General features: G+C 42.5%; 1 protein-coding gene across 4 annotated transcripts in view; it reads right to left on the bottom strand.

The window, feature by feature from the left end:
• The window catches only part of LOC125451703 (dual specificity calcium/calmodulin-dependent 3',5'-cyclic nucleotide phosphodiesterase 1A-like), a 793,424-nt gene that overhangs the window by 85,559 nt on the left and 687,897 nt on the right, over nucleotides 1–19,968 (bottom strand). For all 4 annotated transcript variants that reach the window (XM_059645774.1, XM_059645776.1, XM_059645775.1 and 1 more), the window contains 2 exons: nucleotides 14,773–14,893; nucleotides 7,967–8,048 (listed from right to left, as the gene is read on the bottom strand). In XM_059645774.1, coding sequence (XP_059501757.1) covers nucleotides 7,967–8,048; nucleotides 14,773–14,893 — 203 coding nt within the window. The remainder of the gene's footprint in view (nucleotides 1–7,966; nucleotides 8,049–14,772; nucleotides 14,894–19,968) is intronic.

Raw genomic sequence — 19,968 nt, 5'->3', positions numbered from 1 at the left:
ATCATGGACGAGAAGGAGATCAACATTTGGAATTAAATAGTCAAGGATATGTAAAGTTTTGAAAAGACAGACACAAAGGGAAAGGGTGATAGGATAGTTTTATTAGTGCAAAATGGAATAAGTATAATAGCAAGAAGGGATCTTGGATTCAATGGTGCAGGATCCATGTGGGTCAAAGTCAGAAATAACAAAGGAAAGAAACTAGTAGGTCAAGTCTCTAATGTAACAGTAAACATAGTGTAGGACAGAGAGTAATTCAGGAGATAATGAGAACATGTAAAAATGGTAGCATTATTCATGGGTGACATTAACCTTCATATGGGCTGGGAAAATCAAATTAGCCAAAGTATCCAAGAGGAAGAATTCATAGAGTGTATTCGGAATAGATGCCGAGAACAATAGATCGTACCAGAAACTAGGCTAATTAGGATCTGGCAACATAAAATGAGTTAGGTTTATCAAAAGACTTTACAGTAAAAGATCCTGAGAAAACAGTGATCCTAACATGGTAAAGCTTGGAATTCTGTCTGAGAGTGAGAAACTTGGGTTAGAATCAACTGTGCCAAAATTAAACAAGGGTAATGGTAAAAGAATGAAGGCTATGTTGGCTGAAATGGACTGGGAAAATAACTCAGCAGAAAAATGGGTGAGGAACAATGGCAGACATTCAAGAAAATAGCTCATAACTCAGAGCAAAGATATATTCCATTGAAAAAGAAGGATTTTAAGGGGATAAACTGACCACAGCTAACCAAAAAAATTAAGGATAGTATGAAATTGAAAGAAAGAAACACATAATATGACAAGCAGGTGAGCCAGAAAACATAAGCAAAAATCAGGCAAAGAGAGGACACACCTCACCTTCATGACATCAACTATCATACGCAGACAAGTTTCTCCAAAAAATCAGGTATTTCAGTGAATAGTTCGGTGAGTGGGAGCCTGGACGAATGAATGGATGGAACAGGGAGAAACTGAATGAGTGGGCAGTTGGACGGGAGTAGATGGTGTGTGTGGGGTGAGGGGTTTCAGGTCACTAGGGGTAGTGGTAAGGGAAAGAGTTGGTTTAGAGGATCTGAACAGTTGGTACTCAGGTTGAGAAGGTTGTTGGTGCAAGAGTGAGCTAGTTAGCAGTCCAGATCAGCACCATATCCCAGGTAAAAAGAAACATCTAGCCATGCAGCAAGGACTGTCAGAGATCCTTGAACCATGACATTCAGGACTATAACCATAGCAATCACCCTGTAAGCAGATAATCTGTGGGCAATATCAACAAAGATAACTCAAGTATATTGAATGAACTCCACAGCTTTCACATTCATCAGTGCAGCATGATAATATGCCTTCATGCATTGTAGCATCTGTACCTCAGCTAGTATTTCCCAACAAGCTTTCATGCCAGGAAATTCTACCTGCTCATTCGCAATGAAGCTCCTGGATGATACACACAGCTTGTCCTCAAACCAGTCTGCAATTACCAGATCATTGGGTGTTTCTCACCTTTGCCTGAAATTGTCTGCTTTCCTGCTCATTGGCAAATAGAATGTCTGACCTGGCATACTACACCTTTCCTCCACAGTAGCAAGGAATGCACACAGGGAGCCTTTGCCTGAGTTTGGCCTAAAGGTCCAACTCCCTCTGGCAAAACCAAAGCTGCCAAAGATTCCAAAGCTGCTTGAATCTTCTTCATGGACAGTGCCAGTTTCAACTGCTCCACTGTTTGCTCTGACTTGGCTAAATACCTTTGAATATCATCCATCCTGATTTTTTGTCTGCGCTGTTAAATCTCTTTCACTACACCAAGAATCTAACGTGTGATTTGGACACCCAGAAGGCCCAAAGATGATGAAGCAGAGATTCTATATTACACTGGCATCAGGTCATTAAAAACAGCAAAGAAAACTAAGAATAAACAAGAAACTGTTTACACGATGCAGATGGACTGACGATGTGGGTTACATAGGACAGAGGAAGTTCTTTCTCTGTCTGCTCTCTCTTCATCAAACAGACTCTTTCTTATCCATGAAAGTCATAGAACATAGAACATTACAGCGAAGTACAGGCCCTTAGGCCCTCAATGTTGTGCCGACCTGTCATACCGATCTCAAGCCCATCTAACCTACACTATTTCATGTACGTCCATATGCTTGTCCAATGACGACTTAAATGTACCTAAAGTTGGCAAATCTACTACTGTTGCAGGCAAAGCATTCCATTCCCTTACTACTCTGAGTAAAGAAACTACCTCTGACATCTGTCTGATATCTTTCACCCCTCAATTTAAAGCTATGCCCCCTCGTGCTCACCGTCACCATCCTAGGAAAAAGGCTCTCCCTATCCACGCTTTCTAACCCTCTGATTATTTTATATGTTTCAATTAAGTCACCTCTCAACCTTCTCCTCTCTAATGAAAACAGCCTCAAGTTCCTCAGCCTTTCCTCGTAAGACCTTCCCTCCATACCAGGCAACATCCTAGTAAATCTCCTCTGCACCCTTTCCAAAGCTTCCACATCCATCTTACAATGCAGTGACCAGAACTGTATGCAATACTCCAAGTTCAGCCGCACCAGAGTTTTGTACAGCTGCAGCATAACCTCTTGGTTCCGGAACTCAATCCCTCTATTAATAAAAGCTAAAACACTGTATGCCTTCTTAACAGCCCTGTCAACCTGGGTGGCAACTTTCAAGGATCTGTGTACATGGACACTGAGATCTCTCTGCTCATCTACACTACTAAGAATCTTACCATTAGCCCTGTACTTTGCCTTCTGGTTACTCCTACCAAATTGCATCACCTCACACTTGTCTGCATTAAACTCCATTTGCCACCTCTCAGCCCAGCTCTGCAGCTTATCTATGTCTCTCTGCAACCTACAGCATCCTTCATCACTATCCACAACTCCACCGACCTTAGTGTCATCTGCAAATTTACTAACCCATCCTTCTACGCCCTCATCCAGGTCATTTATAAAAATGACAAACAGCAGTGGACCCAACACCGACCCTTGCAGTACACCAATAGTAACTGGTCTCCAGGATGAACATTTCCCATCAACTACCACCCTCTGTCTTCTTTCAGCAAGCCAATTTCCGATCCAAACTGCTATATCTCCCATAATTCCATTCCTCCGCATTTTGTACAATAGCCTATTGTGGGGAACCTTATCGAACGCCTTGCTGAAATCCATATACACCACATCAACCAGTTTACTCTCATCTACCTGTTTGGTCACCTTCTCAAAGAACTCAATAAGGTTTGTGAGGCACGACCTTCCCTTCACAAAACCGTGCTGACTATCCCTAATCAAATTATTCTTTTCTAGATGATTATAAATCCTATCTCTTCTAACCTTTTCCAATACTTTACCAACAACTGAGGAAAGGATCACTGGTCTATAATTACCAGGGTTGTCTCTACTCCCCTTCTTGAACAGGGGAACCACATTTGCTATCCTCCAGTCATCTGGCACTATTCCTGTAGACAATGACGAGTTAAAGATCAGTGTCAAAGGCTCGGCAATCTCCTCCCTGGCTTCCCAGAGGATCCGAGGATAAATCCCATCCAGCCCAGGGCACTGATCTATCTTCACCCTCTGTCGGATTTCTAATACCTCTTCCTTGTGAACCTCAATCCCACCTAGTCTAGTAGCCTGTATCTCAGTATTCTACCTGACAACATGGTCATTTTCTAGAGTGAATACTGTTGAAAAATATTCATTTACTGCTTCCCCTATCTCCTCTGTCTCCACACACAACTTACCACTACTATCCTTGATTGGCCCTAATCTTACTTTCGTCATTCTTTTATTCCTTAAATACCTATAGAAAGCCTTAGGGTTTACCCTGAACCTATCCGCCAACAACTTCTCATGTCTCCTCCTGGCTCTTCTGAGCTCTCTCTTTAGGTCTTTCCGGGCTACCTCGTAGCCCTCAAGTGCCCTAACTGAGCCGTCATATCTCATCCTAACATAAGTCTTCTTCTTCCTCTTGACCAGACATTCCATCTCCTTCGTAAAGCACAGCTCCCGCACTCTACAGCTTCCTCCCTGCCTGACAGGTACATACTTATCTAGGACATACAGGAGCTTTTCCTTGAATAAGCTCCACATTTCCAATGTGCCCATCCCCTGCAGTTTCCTTCCCCATCCTATGCTCCCTAAATCTTGCCTAATCTCATCGTAATTGCCTTTCCCCCAGCTATAACTCTCGCGCAGTGGTAGACACCTATCCCTTTCCATCGCTAAAGTAAACATAACAGAATTGTGATCGCTGTCATCAAAGTGCTCACCTACTTCCAAATCTAACACCTGGCCAGGCTCATTACCCAGTACCAAATCTAATGTGGCTTCGCCCCTTGTTGGCCTGTCTGCATACTGTGTCAGGAAGCCCTCCTGCACACACTGGGCAAAAGCTTACCCATCTATAGTACTCGAACTATTGTGTTCCAAGTCAATATTTGGAAAGTTGAAGTCCCCCATGACAACTACCCTGTCTCTCTCATTCCTATCAAGAATTATCTTTGCTATCCTTTCCTCTACATCTCTGGAACTATTCGGAGGCCTATAGAAAACTCCCAACAGGGTGACCTCTCCTTTCCTGTTTCTAACCTCAGCCCATACTACCTCAGTTGAAGAGTCCCCAAACATCCTTTCTGCAACTATAATACTGTCCTTGACCAACAATGCCACACCTCCCCCACCTTTTGCAATCTTCTCTGTTCTTACTGAAACATCTAAATCCCGGAACCTGCAACAACCATTCCTGTCCCTGCTCTATCCATGTCTCCGAAATGGCCACAACATCGAAATCCCAGGTACTAACCCATTCTGCAAGTTCACCCACCTTATTCCGTCCCTCCTGGCGTTGAAGTAGACACACTTCAAACCAACTTCTTGCTTGCCGATGCCATTTTGCTTCCTTGAAACTTTATTTCGGACCACCCTACTCTCAACCTTTTCTATAGTCGAACTACAATTTTGGTTCCCATCCCCCTGCTGAATTAGTTTAAACCCACCCGAATAGCCTTAGCAAACTTCCCCCCCCAGGATATCGGTACCCTTCTGGTTCAGGTGAAGACCATCTTGCTTGTAGAGATCCCACCTACCCCAGAAATAGCCCCAATTATCCAAGAATCCAAAACCCTCCCTCCTGCACCTTCTCTGTAGCCACGTGTTCAACTCCTCTCTCTCCCTATTCCTCGCCTCACTAGCACGTGGCACGGGCAACAAACCAGAGACAACAGCTCTGTTCGTCCTAGCTCTCAGCTTCCATCCTAGCTCCCTGAATTTCTGCCTTCAATCCCCATCTCTCTTCCTACCTATGTCATTGGTGCCAACGTGGACCCCGACTTGGGGCTGCTCCCCCTCCCCCTTAAGGATCCCAAAAACACGATCAGAGACATCACGCACCCTGGCACCTGGGAGGCAACACACCAACCGTGAGTCTCTCTCGTCCCCACAGAACCTCCTATCTGTCCCCCTAACTATGGAGTCCCCAATGACTACTGCTCTGGTCCTCTTCCCCCTTCCCTTCTGAGCAGCAGGGACAGACTCTGTGCCAGAGACCTGTGCCCCACTGCTTTCCCCTGGTAAGTCGTTCCCCCCCCCAACGGTATCCAAAACGGTATACTTATTGTTGAGGGGAATGGCCACAGGGGATCCCTGCACTGCCTGCCGGTTCCCTTTCCGTCCCCTGACTATAACCCATCTGCCTTTTTCCTGTACCTGAGGAATGACTACTTCCCTGTAACTCCTCTCAATAACCCCCTCTGCCTCCCGAATGATCTGAAGTTCATCCAGCTCCAGCTCCATTTCCCTAACGCGGTCCATTCCAATGCTCTAGCTACCTTCCCTCACAGTGGCTACCTGCTCCTTGAAATCCTATCATACTTCTACCTCCTAACATGGACACTTCACTAATTAATCACAATCACATTTCCATGTTTGTATTTTCTGTTTCTGACCAGCGACAGCCACTGTTGATGTTAATTTAACCAACTGCTCAGAAATATATGGGAACACCCTGGCTTTTCTTTTCCTCACTGAGGGAGTCTAGTCAACTGTAATATAACTGAGATTCAGCACATTTCTCATGAGAAATACAAGTACAAATTCACATCTCCTTGAAGTGGCTTGTGTTCTCCCTCACGTTTAATTTCCATTTCTCGGAGCCAAATGGAGGTTAGCACAATCCAATCAGTTAAATGGCTGAAGATGTGGGAACTAAATTTGGTACACCTATATCTTTGAAATCCATAAATTGCAAGTTTCGATAAAATTATGCTAATGCTAAATTTGTGGAACACATCTTATTGCTGGAATTCTAAACAATATCAACTCCTGAGGAGGGGGAAAGAAGTTTCGTAGAGGTGCTCTACACTTAGGAATTTTTAAATATACATTGTTGTATGTGATGTAGGCATAGCTCGCAAGGCCAGCATTTACTACCCATGAAAACAACAAAATGTTGGAGATCACAGCAGGTCAGGCAGTATTCATGGAGAGAGAGAGCCAGCTAATGTTTCCAGTCCAGATGACTCTTCATCAGAGTGCCCATCTTCAAACTGACTGGTACTCAAGGCCATTTTAGAGAGGCGTTAAGAATCAACAAGGGTACTATGGATTTGGGCTTACTTGTCAGATTGGGTAAAGGTGGCTCAAACCCTTCCCTTAAGCGCATGAGTGAGCCAGGTTTTTATTTTTAAATGACAACCAGACAGATGGTCACTATTAGGCTAGAATTCAACTCCAGATTTCTTCTCAACTATCTGATACAGTAGTATTTCAATGCATGACCACAGAGTATTTTGTGAGGAGCTCTGGATTGCTAGTCCAGTGAGAGTATCACTATATCACAGCCTCTCCTGTGATCCAATTACATGGCTTCAAGGGAAAGTTGGTGCAAATTCTTTTCAGTCCTTTGAAAAGGGCCCAGATTCTGGTGAGATCAAATCACATTTTTTTCTCCAAATGTGGTATCATGATGTTTAGTGGGTCGGTTTTGCTCAGGAGGCTGGGAAATTGGTTTGCAATGCAGAGTGATACCAACAGAATGGGTTTACCAAGAAGGATTCTGCTCTCAAACTTTTCCATCACCTCAGACGTGACTAGGACGTGGAAAGACACCACCAGTCATCTGTCTCTCTCCTGGGAGAGCTGCCCTATGGTGTGACAAGACTACAATGGCTTTGTCTTTGCTTTTTACAAAAAGTTTCTTTATTTGCTACTTTAATGGAGAGTCATTTCAAAGAAGTATGTAAATCCTTTGAAGTAAGAGGAAGATAAATTTAAATTGAGAATATTAAATATTTTTGTCAAAGGAAAAGTCTAAGAAATGTGCATTACAAAACATTATTCATCAGGGAGCAGCAGCATTTCTTCTTAGCTTTGCATTACCCTATCAGCAGCTACAGTGAACGCTGGTAAATTAAGTGATCAACCCATCGCACAAACTCGTAGATAAACAATTTGTGAATAACACACATGCCATGAAAAAAGTATACAAGCTCTGAACAAGCCAACATTATAACATTTCTATTTTGCAAATTCTGGCTCCTAGCAGAGCATATTTTATTCCCCCCTTCAGGTGAATTGCTCTGTCTTTTCTGACTTTTCTTTTGTCATCACTATAATAAATATTAGTTTTTAGCCACTCCAGTAGATTGTTTTCAAACATCAATACAATATGGAGGAACCACAGGAGATTCTTGTCAATTATTGTTCCATTTCTCTCATAGACAGATATTCACATAAACTTGGAATCTGGTCAAAAGCCAGCCCAGGCTCTTGTCCTTCATTTGGAAAATAGTTGGTTGTAGAAATAGAGTTGAATTTCCTGATGATCAACTTTCCAATAAAAGCAGGTCTTATAGATGACATTATGCTTTAAGCTGCATCATGTTAATTTGACCATAGATTGTTAAATGAATTCTCTTTGATAAAGATATACTTGTACTTGAGTGTCCTACCTATTTGGGACTGAGCTACCATTGTTGAATTGCGATCACAGAGTGGAGAGAAAGGAAGTCCCAGTTCAGCCTCTTTGTCACCCTGCAATAAGACGAAATAAAGAACATAAATTGAGCTGTTTTTGTTGGTTTAAATAAGGCTTGCGAGCCTTTCAAACTAAGTTTGCTGAGCCTTGTGCTCACTGTGTTATTTTCCCGACAACTGCTCCTGATACCTTCAAGTGCTGACTGGCTGTGCCTTCTAAAAGCAGTAATGCTCCTAAAGTGTTAACTTCACTTGTTTGATTTTTGCTTTCTTTTCTCCTGGTTTTCTGGATTTCTCTTCTTTGTGCTAGTGGCCAGAGACCACTGCAGCAACCATGTGGCATTTCCCAAATGACCATTCCAGGTACTACCTCTACAAGAAGGTGGTACTGGATCAGTGTTCTTCAGAGCCATTTACTGCCAAATATCCTCCTTTATTTTGGGCATATCAAGTGATTACTGGGATGGGGTAGACCATTGTAGAATACTGCAGAAAAGGCACTGGTCTTGGATAAAACTAAGGTATGTTGCGTGGTAGTGATAAGTACAACTGTATTTGGTCAGGCAGAATCTTTAGGACTCTGGGGAGCTGGTACCAATGCATCTCTCCATACAGATAATAGGGTAAAATTCCTTGCTATGGCCTAAACCTTCCAGCTTTCATTAGGTCTAAATCTGGACTTAATTAAGGAGATGTGGTTCAGGAATGATTGAGAGTCCTGACATATAGGTGCTCAAATTGTACAGGAAATATAAACTTCCAGTCCTGATTTCCATTGTATTGACCCTGTTGCAATGGTCTCTCACACTGAGCTCCATGTTGGAGATTTGGACTTGATGCATAGGACTTAGCTGGATACTTACCCAGAAACCCAGAAAACAATGTGGTGATTAGCACTTGGTTTAATTGAAATAGTGGTCAGTGTAAGCAACACAACTGCCATTCCAAAAAATCTCTGAGCTGACCGGGCTATTCCCCCAACCCAACGGCCCTCTCCAAATTGCCCTGACTATCCAAGGATGTGACTTGACTAATTCCACACCTGACAGCCATCCTGGCCCATCATGATTGCCCTCCCTATCAATTTTCCCCCAACACAAACATCCCCAAAACTGATAACTCCCGCCCTGACTAACACCTTCTCCACCATTCACTATCTTGTCCTCCCACATGCCTACCCACTCATCCAAATATCCACCCACTCAAACATTCACTAATCCACTGAAAGCCTTTAAAACTGACTTTAAAATGGTCTCTGATGAAGGGTCTAGGCCCGAAACATCAGTTTTTGTGCTCCTGAGATGCTGCTGGGCCTGCTGTGTTCATCCAGCCTCACATTTTATTGTCTTGGATTCTCCAGCATTTGCAGTTCCCATTATCATTAATATGGTGTCGATTGTGTTAAGAAAGGACATTTCACTCGGGAACAGTCTTTCTGCGTTGGAAAACTGAGGTTTTAATAGTTCTTTGGGGGAGTGCAGAGTCCATATGCGGAAAGGGGGAGCAGGTAGAGATGAAGAGTTATGATGGTAGGAAACAGCAGTGAGGGATGCAGGCCAGAAGCTGCAGATGGGACTCCAGGATGGTGTCTAAGTCCAGTGTCAACGTTGCCACTGTATGGCTGCAGGGCTGAGTCAGAAATCATGGTTCACATTGGTTCCAACAACAGTGATAGAAACAAGGTTGAGATGTTGAAACAAGAATGTAGGGAACCAGATAGTGTATGTAAAGTAGGGCCTCAACATTTGTAGCCTTTGGATTAGTCCCAGTGCTATGTACGAGTGTGTATAGGAAAAGGGAGATTGAGCAGGTGCATGTGTGGCTGAAGAGTTGGTACAGAGGAAGGGCTTTACATTACAGGATCACTAAATCAGTTTCTGTGATGGGTGCATCTGAGCTGCAATGAGACTAACTATTGCTGTTGTTGGCAGTTTAAACTAATTTGGCAGGGAAATGGGATACAACATGGAGAAACTATCGTGGGTGATGCTCATATGAATATAAAAGAAACGCCAAGTCAGTCTGGAAGGCAGAACATACAAGACACAAGAGAGCTTGGCAAAGTTGGACAGCATTTATTTTAAAGTGAGGAGTCATGTAAGTACTCAGATGAATTGAGGGTGCTGGTTAACATATGGGAATACAACATTATTACTACCACAAATATAGTTTAGCGATGGACGGGACTTGCAGCTCATATGCTAAGGTATAGCATATTCAGGCCAGAAAGGGATGGTCGTAAAAGAGGAGATGGTGTTTATAAACGACCAGGATAAGGGCGTAGGAGGATGGGTTCGTAAATTTGCAGACGGCTCTAACGTCGGTGGAGTTGTGGATAGTGACAAAGGATGTTGTAGGTTACAGAGAGACAGAGATAAGCTGCAGAGCTGGGCTGAGAGGTGGCAAATGGAGTTTAATGTGGACAAGTGTGAGGTGATGCAATTTGGTAGGAGTAACCGGAATTCAAAGTACTGGGCTAATGGTAAGATTCTTGGTAGTGTAGATGAGCAGAGAGATCTCAGTGTCCATGTACACAGATCCATGAAAGTTGCCACCCAGGTTGACAGGGCTGTCAAGAAGGCATACAGTGTTTTAGCTTTTATTAAGAGAGGGATCGAGTTCCGGAACCAAGAGGTTATGCTGCAGCTGTACAAAACTCTGGTGCGGCTGAACTGGAGTATTGCATACAGTTCTGGTCACTGCATTATAAGAAGGATGTGGAAGCTTTGGAAAGGGTGCAGAGGAGATTTACTAGGATGTTGCCTGGTATGGAGGGAAGGTCTTATGAGGAAAAGCTGAGGGACTTGTGGCTGTTTTCATTAGAGAGAAGAAGGTTGAGAGGTGACTGAATTGAGACATATAAAATAATCAGAGGGTTAGATAGGGTGGATAGGGAGAGCCTTTTTCCTAGGATGGTGACGGCGAGCACGAAGGGGGCATAGCTTTAATTGAGGGGTGAAAGATATCGGACAGCTGTCAGAGGTAGTTTCTTGACTCAGAGTAGTAAGGGAATGGAACGCTTTGCCTGCAACGGTAGTAGATTTGCCAACTTTAGGTACATTTAAGTCGTCATTGGACAAGCATATGGACGTACATGGAATAGTGTAGGTTAGGTGGGCTTGAGATCGGTATGACAGGTCGGCACAACATCGAGGGCCGAAGGGCCTGTACTGTGCTTAATGTTCTACGTTCTATGTTCTAAATATTAATCAAGGAGACACCTATTGCAAAAAGGGATGATATCTTAGAATAATCCTTGATTGAGGCCATATTTATAGAACTCAAAATCAAAAACTGGGCAATCACTTTGTTGTGAGTGTATTATAGCCCCCAGAATAATCAGAAAGAGATACATTGGCAAATTTCAAAGAAGTATAAAAATAATAGATTAATAATTGTAAGAGATTCCAATTTCTCCAATATTAATGGGGATAGATAGTCCAAAATACTTACAGGGGTAGAATTCTTAAAAGGAGAGTATTTTACACCAGCATGTAGAAACCCTACAGAAGGTAGGCAGTGCTGCATCCAATTTTAGGGAATGAAACTGGGTAAGTGGCATAAGTGTCAATCAGAGAGCATTTTGATAATAGTGACCATAACTCAGTAAGGTGATCATGGAAAAGGACAAAGATAGATCATAATAAAGATTCTGAATTGAGAAATGGCTGATTACAATATGTTAAAGCAGGATCTGGCCAAACTGGACCAGGAACAGCTACTTTAGGAAAATCTACATTGGAAGAGTAGGAATCTTTCAAAACAGAAAAGCTGACAGTGCAGGGCCAACATGTTCCTGTAAAGCTGAAGAGTGTAACCAAAAATTCCAGAGAACAATGGATATTGAGGAATGTACAGGATTGGATAAGGAAAAGGAGGGAAGCTTATGATGAGTAACGAGAATTCAGAGCATTGGAAGCACTAGAAGCCTACAGAATGTGCAGGGGATTACCTGCCAAAAAGAAATTTGGAAAGTGAGCTGGGGCATTAAAAACACTAGTGGGTAAAATAAAGGGAACTCCAAAAGCATCTTGTAAGTTGATTAGGGCCACAAAAATAACCAATGAAAGAGGAATGTCAATTAAGAACCCAAATGGCAAAATGTTGGCGGAGCCAGAAGAGATAGTTGAGGTTTAGTTTAACATATTTACTACAGGCAAGAACAATATAGGTATCGAATGAAGGCTGTCTTGCGGTGCAGTGGCAGCATCCCTGCCCCTGGACTGAGAAGCCTAGGTTCAAGTCCCACCTCATCCAGAGGTGTATAATAACATCTCTGAACAGGCTGATGATAAAAATACATTTAAAAAAAGTTTACAGGTATAGAAATTAGGTAGCCTGTTGTGACACATTGGCAGCATCCTTACGTTGTCCCAGGAGGCCTGGGTTCAAGTCCCACCTGCTTGAGAGATGTGAAACAACATCTCCAAACAGGTTGATTAGAAAAATAGACTAAATTGGAACAAAAGCTGAGGCTGTACAATGTGGTCTCATTACTTAACCCCTTAAAAAAATAGCTACAAAAATCAGAGGAGAGGACTGTGATGTATTTGAATAAATTATATTTGAGAGGGAGGAGGTATTAACAATTTTAGGAAGTTAAAGATGGGATGAGTCATCAGGCTCAGATGAGTTGCTTTTCAGGCTGCTGTACGAGGTAATGTAAGAGTTTCTACAGGCCTTGGCATCAATTTTCAATCCACTCTGAATACAGGAGTGTGTGCCAAAAGCTGGAGAACAGTTAATGAGACACCATTTTTCAAGGAGAGAAGTAAGAAGAAATCAGGGGAGTATAGGCCAGTGAGTCTGACATCGGTGCTTGAGAGACCACTGGAAATGTTCTAAGGAACATAATTGATCTCTAATAGGAGAGGCAAGGATTAATCAAGGATAGTGACATAGTTTTGTCAGGGGGAGATGGTATTTGTTAAGTTTGTGTTTTTTAAGGAGATGACAAGATGTGGACACGAGTATAGTGCAGTGAATATAAGTCACATGAACTTCAGTAAGGCTTCTGACAAGGCCTTGTATGCAAGACTGGTCAAGAAGTAACAGCCCTTGAGATCCAGAGCAAATGGGCAAACTGGATGCAAAATTACCTTAACAGTAGGAGGCACAAGGCAATTGTCAAAGGTTGTTTTCGTGACTGAAAGATTGTGTCCAGTGGCAAACTGCAAGATTTGGTCTTGTTGGTTTTTGTGCAGTTTAGAGATCTAGGTATGAACTTAGGTCGTTGGATTTGTAGATGGCTCTAAAATTGATAGTGTGGTTAATAGTGAGATAGAAAATCTTAGACAACTGAATGATATAGGCAGGTCGATCAAATGGCAACAACGGCAAATGGGATCTTATCCTGAAATGTATGTGATGATGCATTTTGAGAGGAATAACAAGGCAGTAGAGTATGTGACGAATGGTAGGATTCTATGGAAGTACAGAAACCACAGGGTCCTTCATGTGCATATCCGTTGATCCTTGAAGGCATTAGGAAAAGATGAATAAGAACACATATGGGATACTTGTTTTTACTAGTTGAGGCATAAGAGCTAACAGACTATGATGGGCCTGCAAAAGATATCGGTTAGGCTACAGCTACAATTCTATGTGTAGCTCTGTTTGCTGCACTATACGGATGTGATTGCACTTGGAATAGTGCAGAGGGATTCCCCAGGATATAGCCTGGGCTGGAAGGTTCCTTAAAGACAGACTACATAGGCTGGAGAGAGATTCTTCCTCTCACCTATCCCCTCCTCCCACCTCAAGCTGCACCCCCATTTCCTACCTACTAACCTCATCCCGCCCCCTTGACCTGAACGTCCTCCCCGGACTGACCTATCCCCTCCCTACCTCCCCCTTTTCTGATGAAGGGTCTAGACCCGAAAAGTCAGCTTTTGTGCTCCTGAGATGCTGCTTGGCCGGCTGTGTTCATCCAGCCTCACACTTTGTTATCTCTAGATAGGCTGGAGGTGTTTTTACCTTACGGCAGACAGAGTTTAGAAAGGATCTGATTGAGGTGTACAAAACTATGGGTGGCACAGAAAGGGAAGATTGATAGAAATATTTCTCACAGTAGAGTGATTAATAACTGCAGGGCATAGACTTAAAGTAAAGGGCAGGAGGTTTTATGGGGATGCAATAAAGAACTTTTCACCCAGTGGATATCTGGAACTCGCTGTTGGAAAGGGTGATTGAGGCAGAAACCACCTCATCCCACCTCCTTGACCTCTCCGTCTTCCCTGGACTGACCTATCCCCTCCCTACCTCCCCACCTATACTCTCCCCACCTATCTTCTTTTCTCTCCATCTTCAGTCCACCTCCCCCTCTCTCCCTATTTATTCTAGAGCCCTCACCCCATCCCCCTCTCTGATGAAGGGTCTAGGCCCGAAACGTCAGCTTTTGTGCTCCTGAGATGCTGCTGGGCCTGCTGTGTTCATCCAGCCTCACACTTTATTAACCATTGTAACCTTGTTTAGATGATCATTTCCAGCCACAGCACACAAGGATCCCAAACAATTGCTAGAAAACAGGTTGAGAATAGTGTCTGATCACTGGTGGGGACTCAATGGGCTGATTGGCCTGTTTCCATGTTGTGAACTCTATTACTTGACAGGGGCTTGACCTTCTCTTCTTCCAACTTCTCCTACACTTGTGAGTCTTCTGTGAGGATGCCTCTGCTGACCCATCACTATACAACCATAAGCATTACTCTCATTAACATTAAAGTCTGAGTGTTCGTCAGTCTACTGTTCTTTTTCACTCTGTACAGAATAAAGTTATTACCTGTCTGAAGAATTCCTCCAACAATGCCATGGTCCAACGATGATGCATCTCCCAGGCTTTAGTTGGATGGCTGATATCAGCTGTGTGCAGCAACAAGGAAAAGGCTTTCGGTTTATCAATCCTGCAAATCAAGACAGTATTGATAGAAATGACCAGTCAGAGGCAGTTGCAAAGAGAGATTTTAATAAATCTTAAAGATTAAAAGATCTATAAAGTAAAAGATTATTGTCCTTTTAATTATATCACATACGTTGGTAATCAATTATTATTAATTGGTGATGTGAACATACATAAGGAATTCAGTCAGCCGAAAAGACAAGTGTGTCTGTTTTAAATCCTGCTACAGCTCCCATTGCACTCAGCTTTGCATCAGCATAATTCACCCACAGTCGGCACTTCTTTGGTATTTGTGATTTTCTTTACTTTTTGTGCATAAAATATCTTGGTTTACATTAAAGACAGGTTGCAAAATCATGATACTCTGCTATGCAAACATACATTGGCCAGACTTTGCTGACAAGTATCATGGTGAGGCGAATACATACAGAAATAGCACAGCACCCTCAGATGAGGAGCTTTACCACACAAACATCCACACTTGTTGTCCATGTCGCAGTGCTCCACAAATTATATTCACAACAAAAGCTTCTTGCTGTCTTCCTCACTATTGAATTGCATTGAATGGTGCAAAGTTACTTCACGTGTCCAGTATGTACAAATTAAACTTTATAGGTAGGGTAATTCTTGTTATTTTAAAGCAAGAAATGTTCAATTCTGTCATAAAAGTAGTGACTTCCAAACAACATCTTTGGCAGTGAAAATTAACTATTCTCAGTGTGGAGTGCCATTCCTTCAAATCTCATTGTTGGAAAGTTTAAAAACATTGAATTAAAAGTTTTGCCGCTATAGCACCTTGCATTTATGTCTCATTTTTATCTTTCCTTCAATCTCTCTTTATTTCTCTTCTCTATTTGATCTGACATTAAATTCAGACACTAATTGATTATGAATTCTCAGTCCTTCCTCAATCATTCATTCTGATTACTTAAAGAGATACACGGTTGGCTGTCTATTTATGCTGGTCTCACGTAGCCAGTTTCCTTTATTAAAATGTTGCCAGTTCCCACTTTTACAGCTTCATACCGAGAGTTGCAGCCTGCTTTGCCAATTATAACCAGTAACAGGCATTGCTCAATGCCTTGCTACAGCACAATGTGTTACGTTTAATGTGTAAATGTTAGACCAAGTTCAGAAATATGAAGGTCCTTGCTTAAAGTAAAATGTTACAGTATTTTTAAATGTTGTTAACAATTAGTCAGATTAGGAATCTGCTAGGGCATATTGACAAATAATGAATATCCATGTCTGGAATCAATATCATTCGATCTTAATGTAATCAACATGGACCTTTTACTAATGGATGGCTGTAAAGAGTAAATTCCAAGGGTCAACGTCAGTAAATGCATCTTCAAATGCCAAGTCCCAGCGTATCCACATCACTTACCTCCTCCAATCTCATTCAATCCTAAAATTCCTAACTTCACCTCATATTCTGACACATTTCCCAAATTGGCTGTTCAATTTTCACAGCTCAATTAATATTTGGGCAACAAAATCCTCCAATATCAGCATTCTATGGTTATTGTAAATCTCTTTGATTTCTCTTCAGATTTTCTTATCTCTCTTTTTCTTTGTTGGAAAGTCTCTATGCCCTGTAACATGACCGTCCTCCATTTGACCCACCACTCTAACAAAATGGATGTTGTCTCTTTGCTCCTTCCCTATGGGCTGACCTTTATGAGGCAGGTGGTTCACTGCTCACACACCTGATGAAATGTTCCTCAGTAGGAGGAAATGCCACCCTCTAGAGGTGCCCCAAAGAATCTGACTGCACTAGGCGCTGCTGGGACTGTGACGAGGCCCATGGATGGAAAGGACATGGTTTGTAGAGAGAGGTAAGTCCTGGGTTTTGGACAGTGAGGGATCGTGGAAAATAGAAACTAGTGGGATGTCAAAGTTGGTTTTGAAGGCCAGATGGGGAGACATACAGGCTGCAGGGGAAGAAAACATCACACAGGATCCCTGCCTGCCCCTCCCCAACCCAAAACGATGTACCCACCTTTCCAATCAGCCTAGCTTTTTTCTTTATTTCCCCACTACACCTTGGCAGCAGCCATTCACTCTTGCACACCAAACACTACGTGATGTATTTCACAGTGCAGGCAGATTGAGGGACTTAACTGGGTACTCGTTGCTTCTGAATAGCTGGCTGCCTATTTTAATTGACAGTGATTCTGAATCCAGGCTCTAACTTGCAGAAGAAGGGTCCAGACCCGAAACGTCAGCTTTCCTGCTCCTCTGACGCTGCTTGGCCTGCTGTGTTCAGCCAGGTCTACACTTCAGATTCTCCAGCGTCAGCAGTTCCTACGATCTCTAACTTGCAGCACCCACATTGTGGTGAATGTGCAGTTAATGGTAAACTGCAAAAATGCAAACCTCATAATGCAGCAAGCCCATTCTGCTTGCTTGTCTCTGGCAAAGCAAATTAATTATATCCAACTCCTGTTAAAATATAGCGCCTCAATGACATCTTATCCGATTACACAGAGTACAGAGAGAAAAGAAAACTTCAGTAATGCTGTAAATCAAGAGGTGGAAAGGAGAGAAATGTAATGAAATTGTAATTACGAGCATTGGAGACTATCCAAAGAAGATTCATTACATTAATCACAGGTATGGAGGGACTTTTTCTGAGGAGAGGTTGAGCAGGTTGTGTTCTTTGGAGTTCAGATGAATGAGAGAAGATTTAATTGAAAAGTACAAGATACTGAGGGGGATTGACAGGGTAGATGCTGAGAGATTGTTTCCCTTAATGGGAGTTTCTAGGATCAGAGGGCACAATCTCAGGGTTAGGAGTCACCCATTTAAGGCAAAAGAAAGGGGATTTTTTTTCTCTCAGAGGGTAGTGAATCTGTGGAATTCTTTACGACAAATGATTGTCAAGGTTGGGTCATTAATTATATTCAAGGCTGAGAAAGACAAATTGATAATCATTAAGGGAATCAAGGGTCATGAGGCTAAGGCAGGAAAAGGTCTAAGGATTATCAGATCAGATCAGCCAGAATATAAGTGAACGGCAGAGTGTATTCAATGGGCCAAATGGCCTACTTTGTCTCAGACAGATTATGGTTTTCTGAGCCAAATGGCACTGAGCAAACTGATGGAGGGACAAGTGTAATTGTCAATGCTAAGGTGGTAGCAGATGCATTGGTGTTAACTTGCAAAAATTTCCTCTTTTCAGGAAAGGTTCCACTGCTCTGGAAAGTAGCAAATTTGACAGCTCTGTTCAAGAAGGATGGGAGACAAACAGCTTCATGTCTGTCATGGGGACAGTGTTAAAATTGATCATTGTAGAGATTACATCTGCATAATTGAAAAAATCAAAGTAATCAGGAAGACTGAGCATGGCTTCACCAAAAAACTATAATCTTTAATCAATTTATTGGACATATTTGCAGGAGTAAAATGAGCTGTGAATGAAGTGACATGTTGAAGATGATTATGGAAAATAAAATGGTGTATTGAGTGATATATTAGCATGGATAGAAGTTTGACTCACTGGCAGAAAACTGCTGCGTAAAGGAGATGTGGTCATTTGGTGGTAAGATCACTAGGCTTACAGTGTGGAAATCCACTTAATGTTCTGGGATCATGGGTTCAAATCCCTCCATCTGGTTCACTAACCTCCATTGGCATACATATGACTCCAGATCCACAACATTATGGTTGACTCCTAACTGCCCTATGGGCAATTAGGAACGGCCAATAAATACTGGCCCAACCAATGATCACCCACATCTTGTGAAAGACTAAAAGGAAAGATTCCCTGTCTGATTGGCAAATTGACATGTGTGGTTCTGCAGGGCTCTGTGTTGGTGGGTTGGGGGGGTGGGTTGCTTCGATGTAAATCTAAGTGTGGAGCTAGGTCAGCACTTACTGCCCATGTCGAGTTGATCTTGAGAAAGTGATGGTGAGCTGCCTTCATAAAGTGCTGCAGTACATGTGCTGTTGGTAGACCCACAAAGCCTTTAGGGAGGGCGTTCCAGGATCGTGACCCAGCAACAGTGAAGGAATGGCAATATATTTCCAAGTCAGGATGGTGGTAGTGTGCCCATGTATCTGCTGCTCTTGTTCTTCTAGGTGGAAGTGGCCATGGGTTTAGATCAGTGATGCTCAGTAGCATCAGTGAGTACGATCATAAATTTGCCAAATTTATGATTGTACAGACTGCTGACACCGAGCATCACTGATGAAGTCACTGAACATATGTCGATATGGTGTCATTCAAGTAGGTTGCTTTGCCCTGCTCAGAGTCAAACTTCTAGAGAGTTATTGGAGCTGCAATCATCCAGGCAAGTAGGCAGTATTCCATCACATTTATTGTCATAGAGTCATGCAGCATGCAAACAGACCCTTCAGTTCAACTAGTCTATGCCTACAAGTTCCCAACCAAACTAACTCCCAATTGCCTGTTTTTGGTCCACATTCCTCAAACCTTTTCTACTCACGTACTTATCCAAATGTCTTTTAAATGTTGGAACTGCACCTGCATCCACCACTTCCTCTGGAAGTTCATTCCAATTCCAAAAAATTACACTCATGTCCTTTTTAAATCTTCCTCCTGTCATCTTAAAAGTATGCCTCCTAGTTCTGAACTCCCCAACCCTATGGAAATGACTCTTGCTATTCAACTTGTCTATGTCCCTCATGATTCTATAAACTTCAAACGATCACCCATCTACCTCCTACACTCCAGAGAAACAAAGACCTAGCCTAGCTATCCAGCCCATCTTTATAATCCAATTCTTCCATTCTTGGAAATATCCTGGCAAATATTTTTCTGAACCCTTTCCAATTTAATAATATCAGGGCGACCAGAACTGTACACAGTACCCCGTGAGACCTCATCCATGTCCTATACAACCTTAGCATCACTTTCCAACTCCTATACTCAAAGGTATGAGCAATGAAGGCAAGCGTGCTAAATGTCTTCTTAATTACCTTGTCTACCTGTGATGCAAATTTCAAAGAATTATTCATCTGAATCCCTAGGTGTCTCTGTTCTACAACACAACCAGAGCCCTACCATTAATTGTATAAGTCCTGTCCTTCATCTGACTTATGGCTTATAAATGG

This window comes from Stegostoma tigrinum, chromosome 5, assembly GCF_030684315.1.
Source record: "Stegostoma tigrinum isolate sSteTig4 chromosome 5, sSteTig4.hap1, whole genome shotgun sequence".
Lineage (NCBI taxonomy): Eukaryota > Metazoa > Chordata > Chondrichthyes > Orectolobiformes > Stegostomatidae > Stegostoma > Stegostoma tigrinum.
This window is presented reverse-complemented; position numbering and strand designations above follow the sequence as displayed.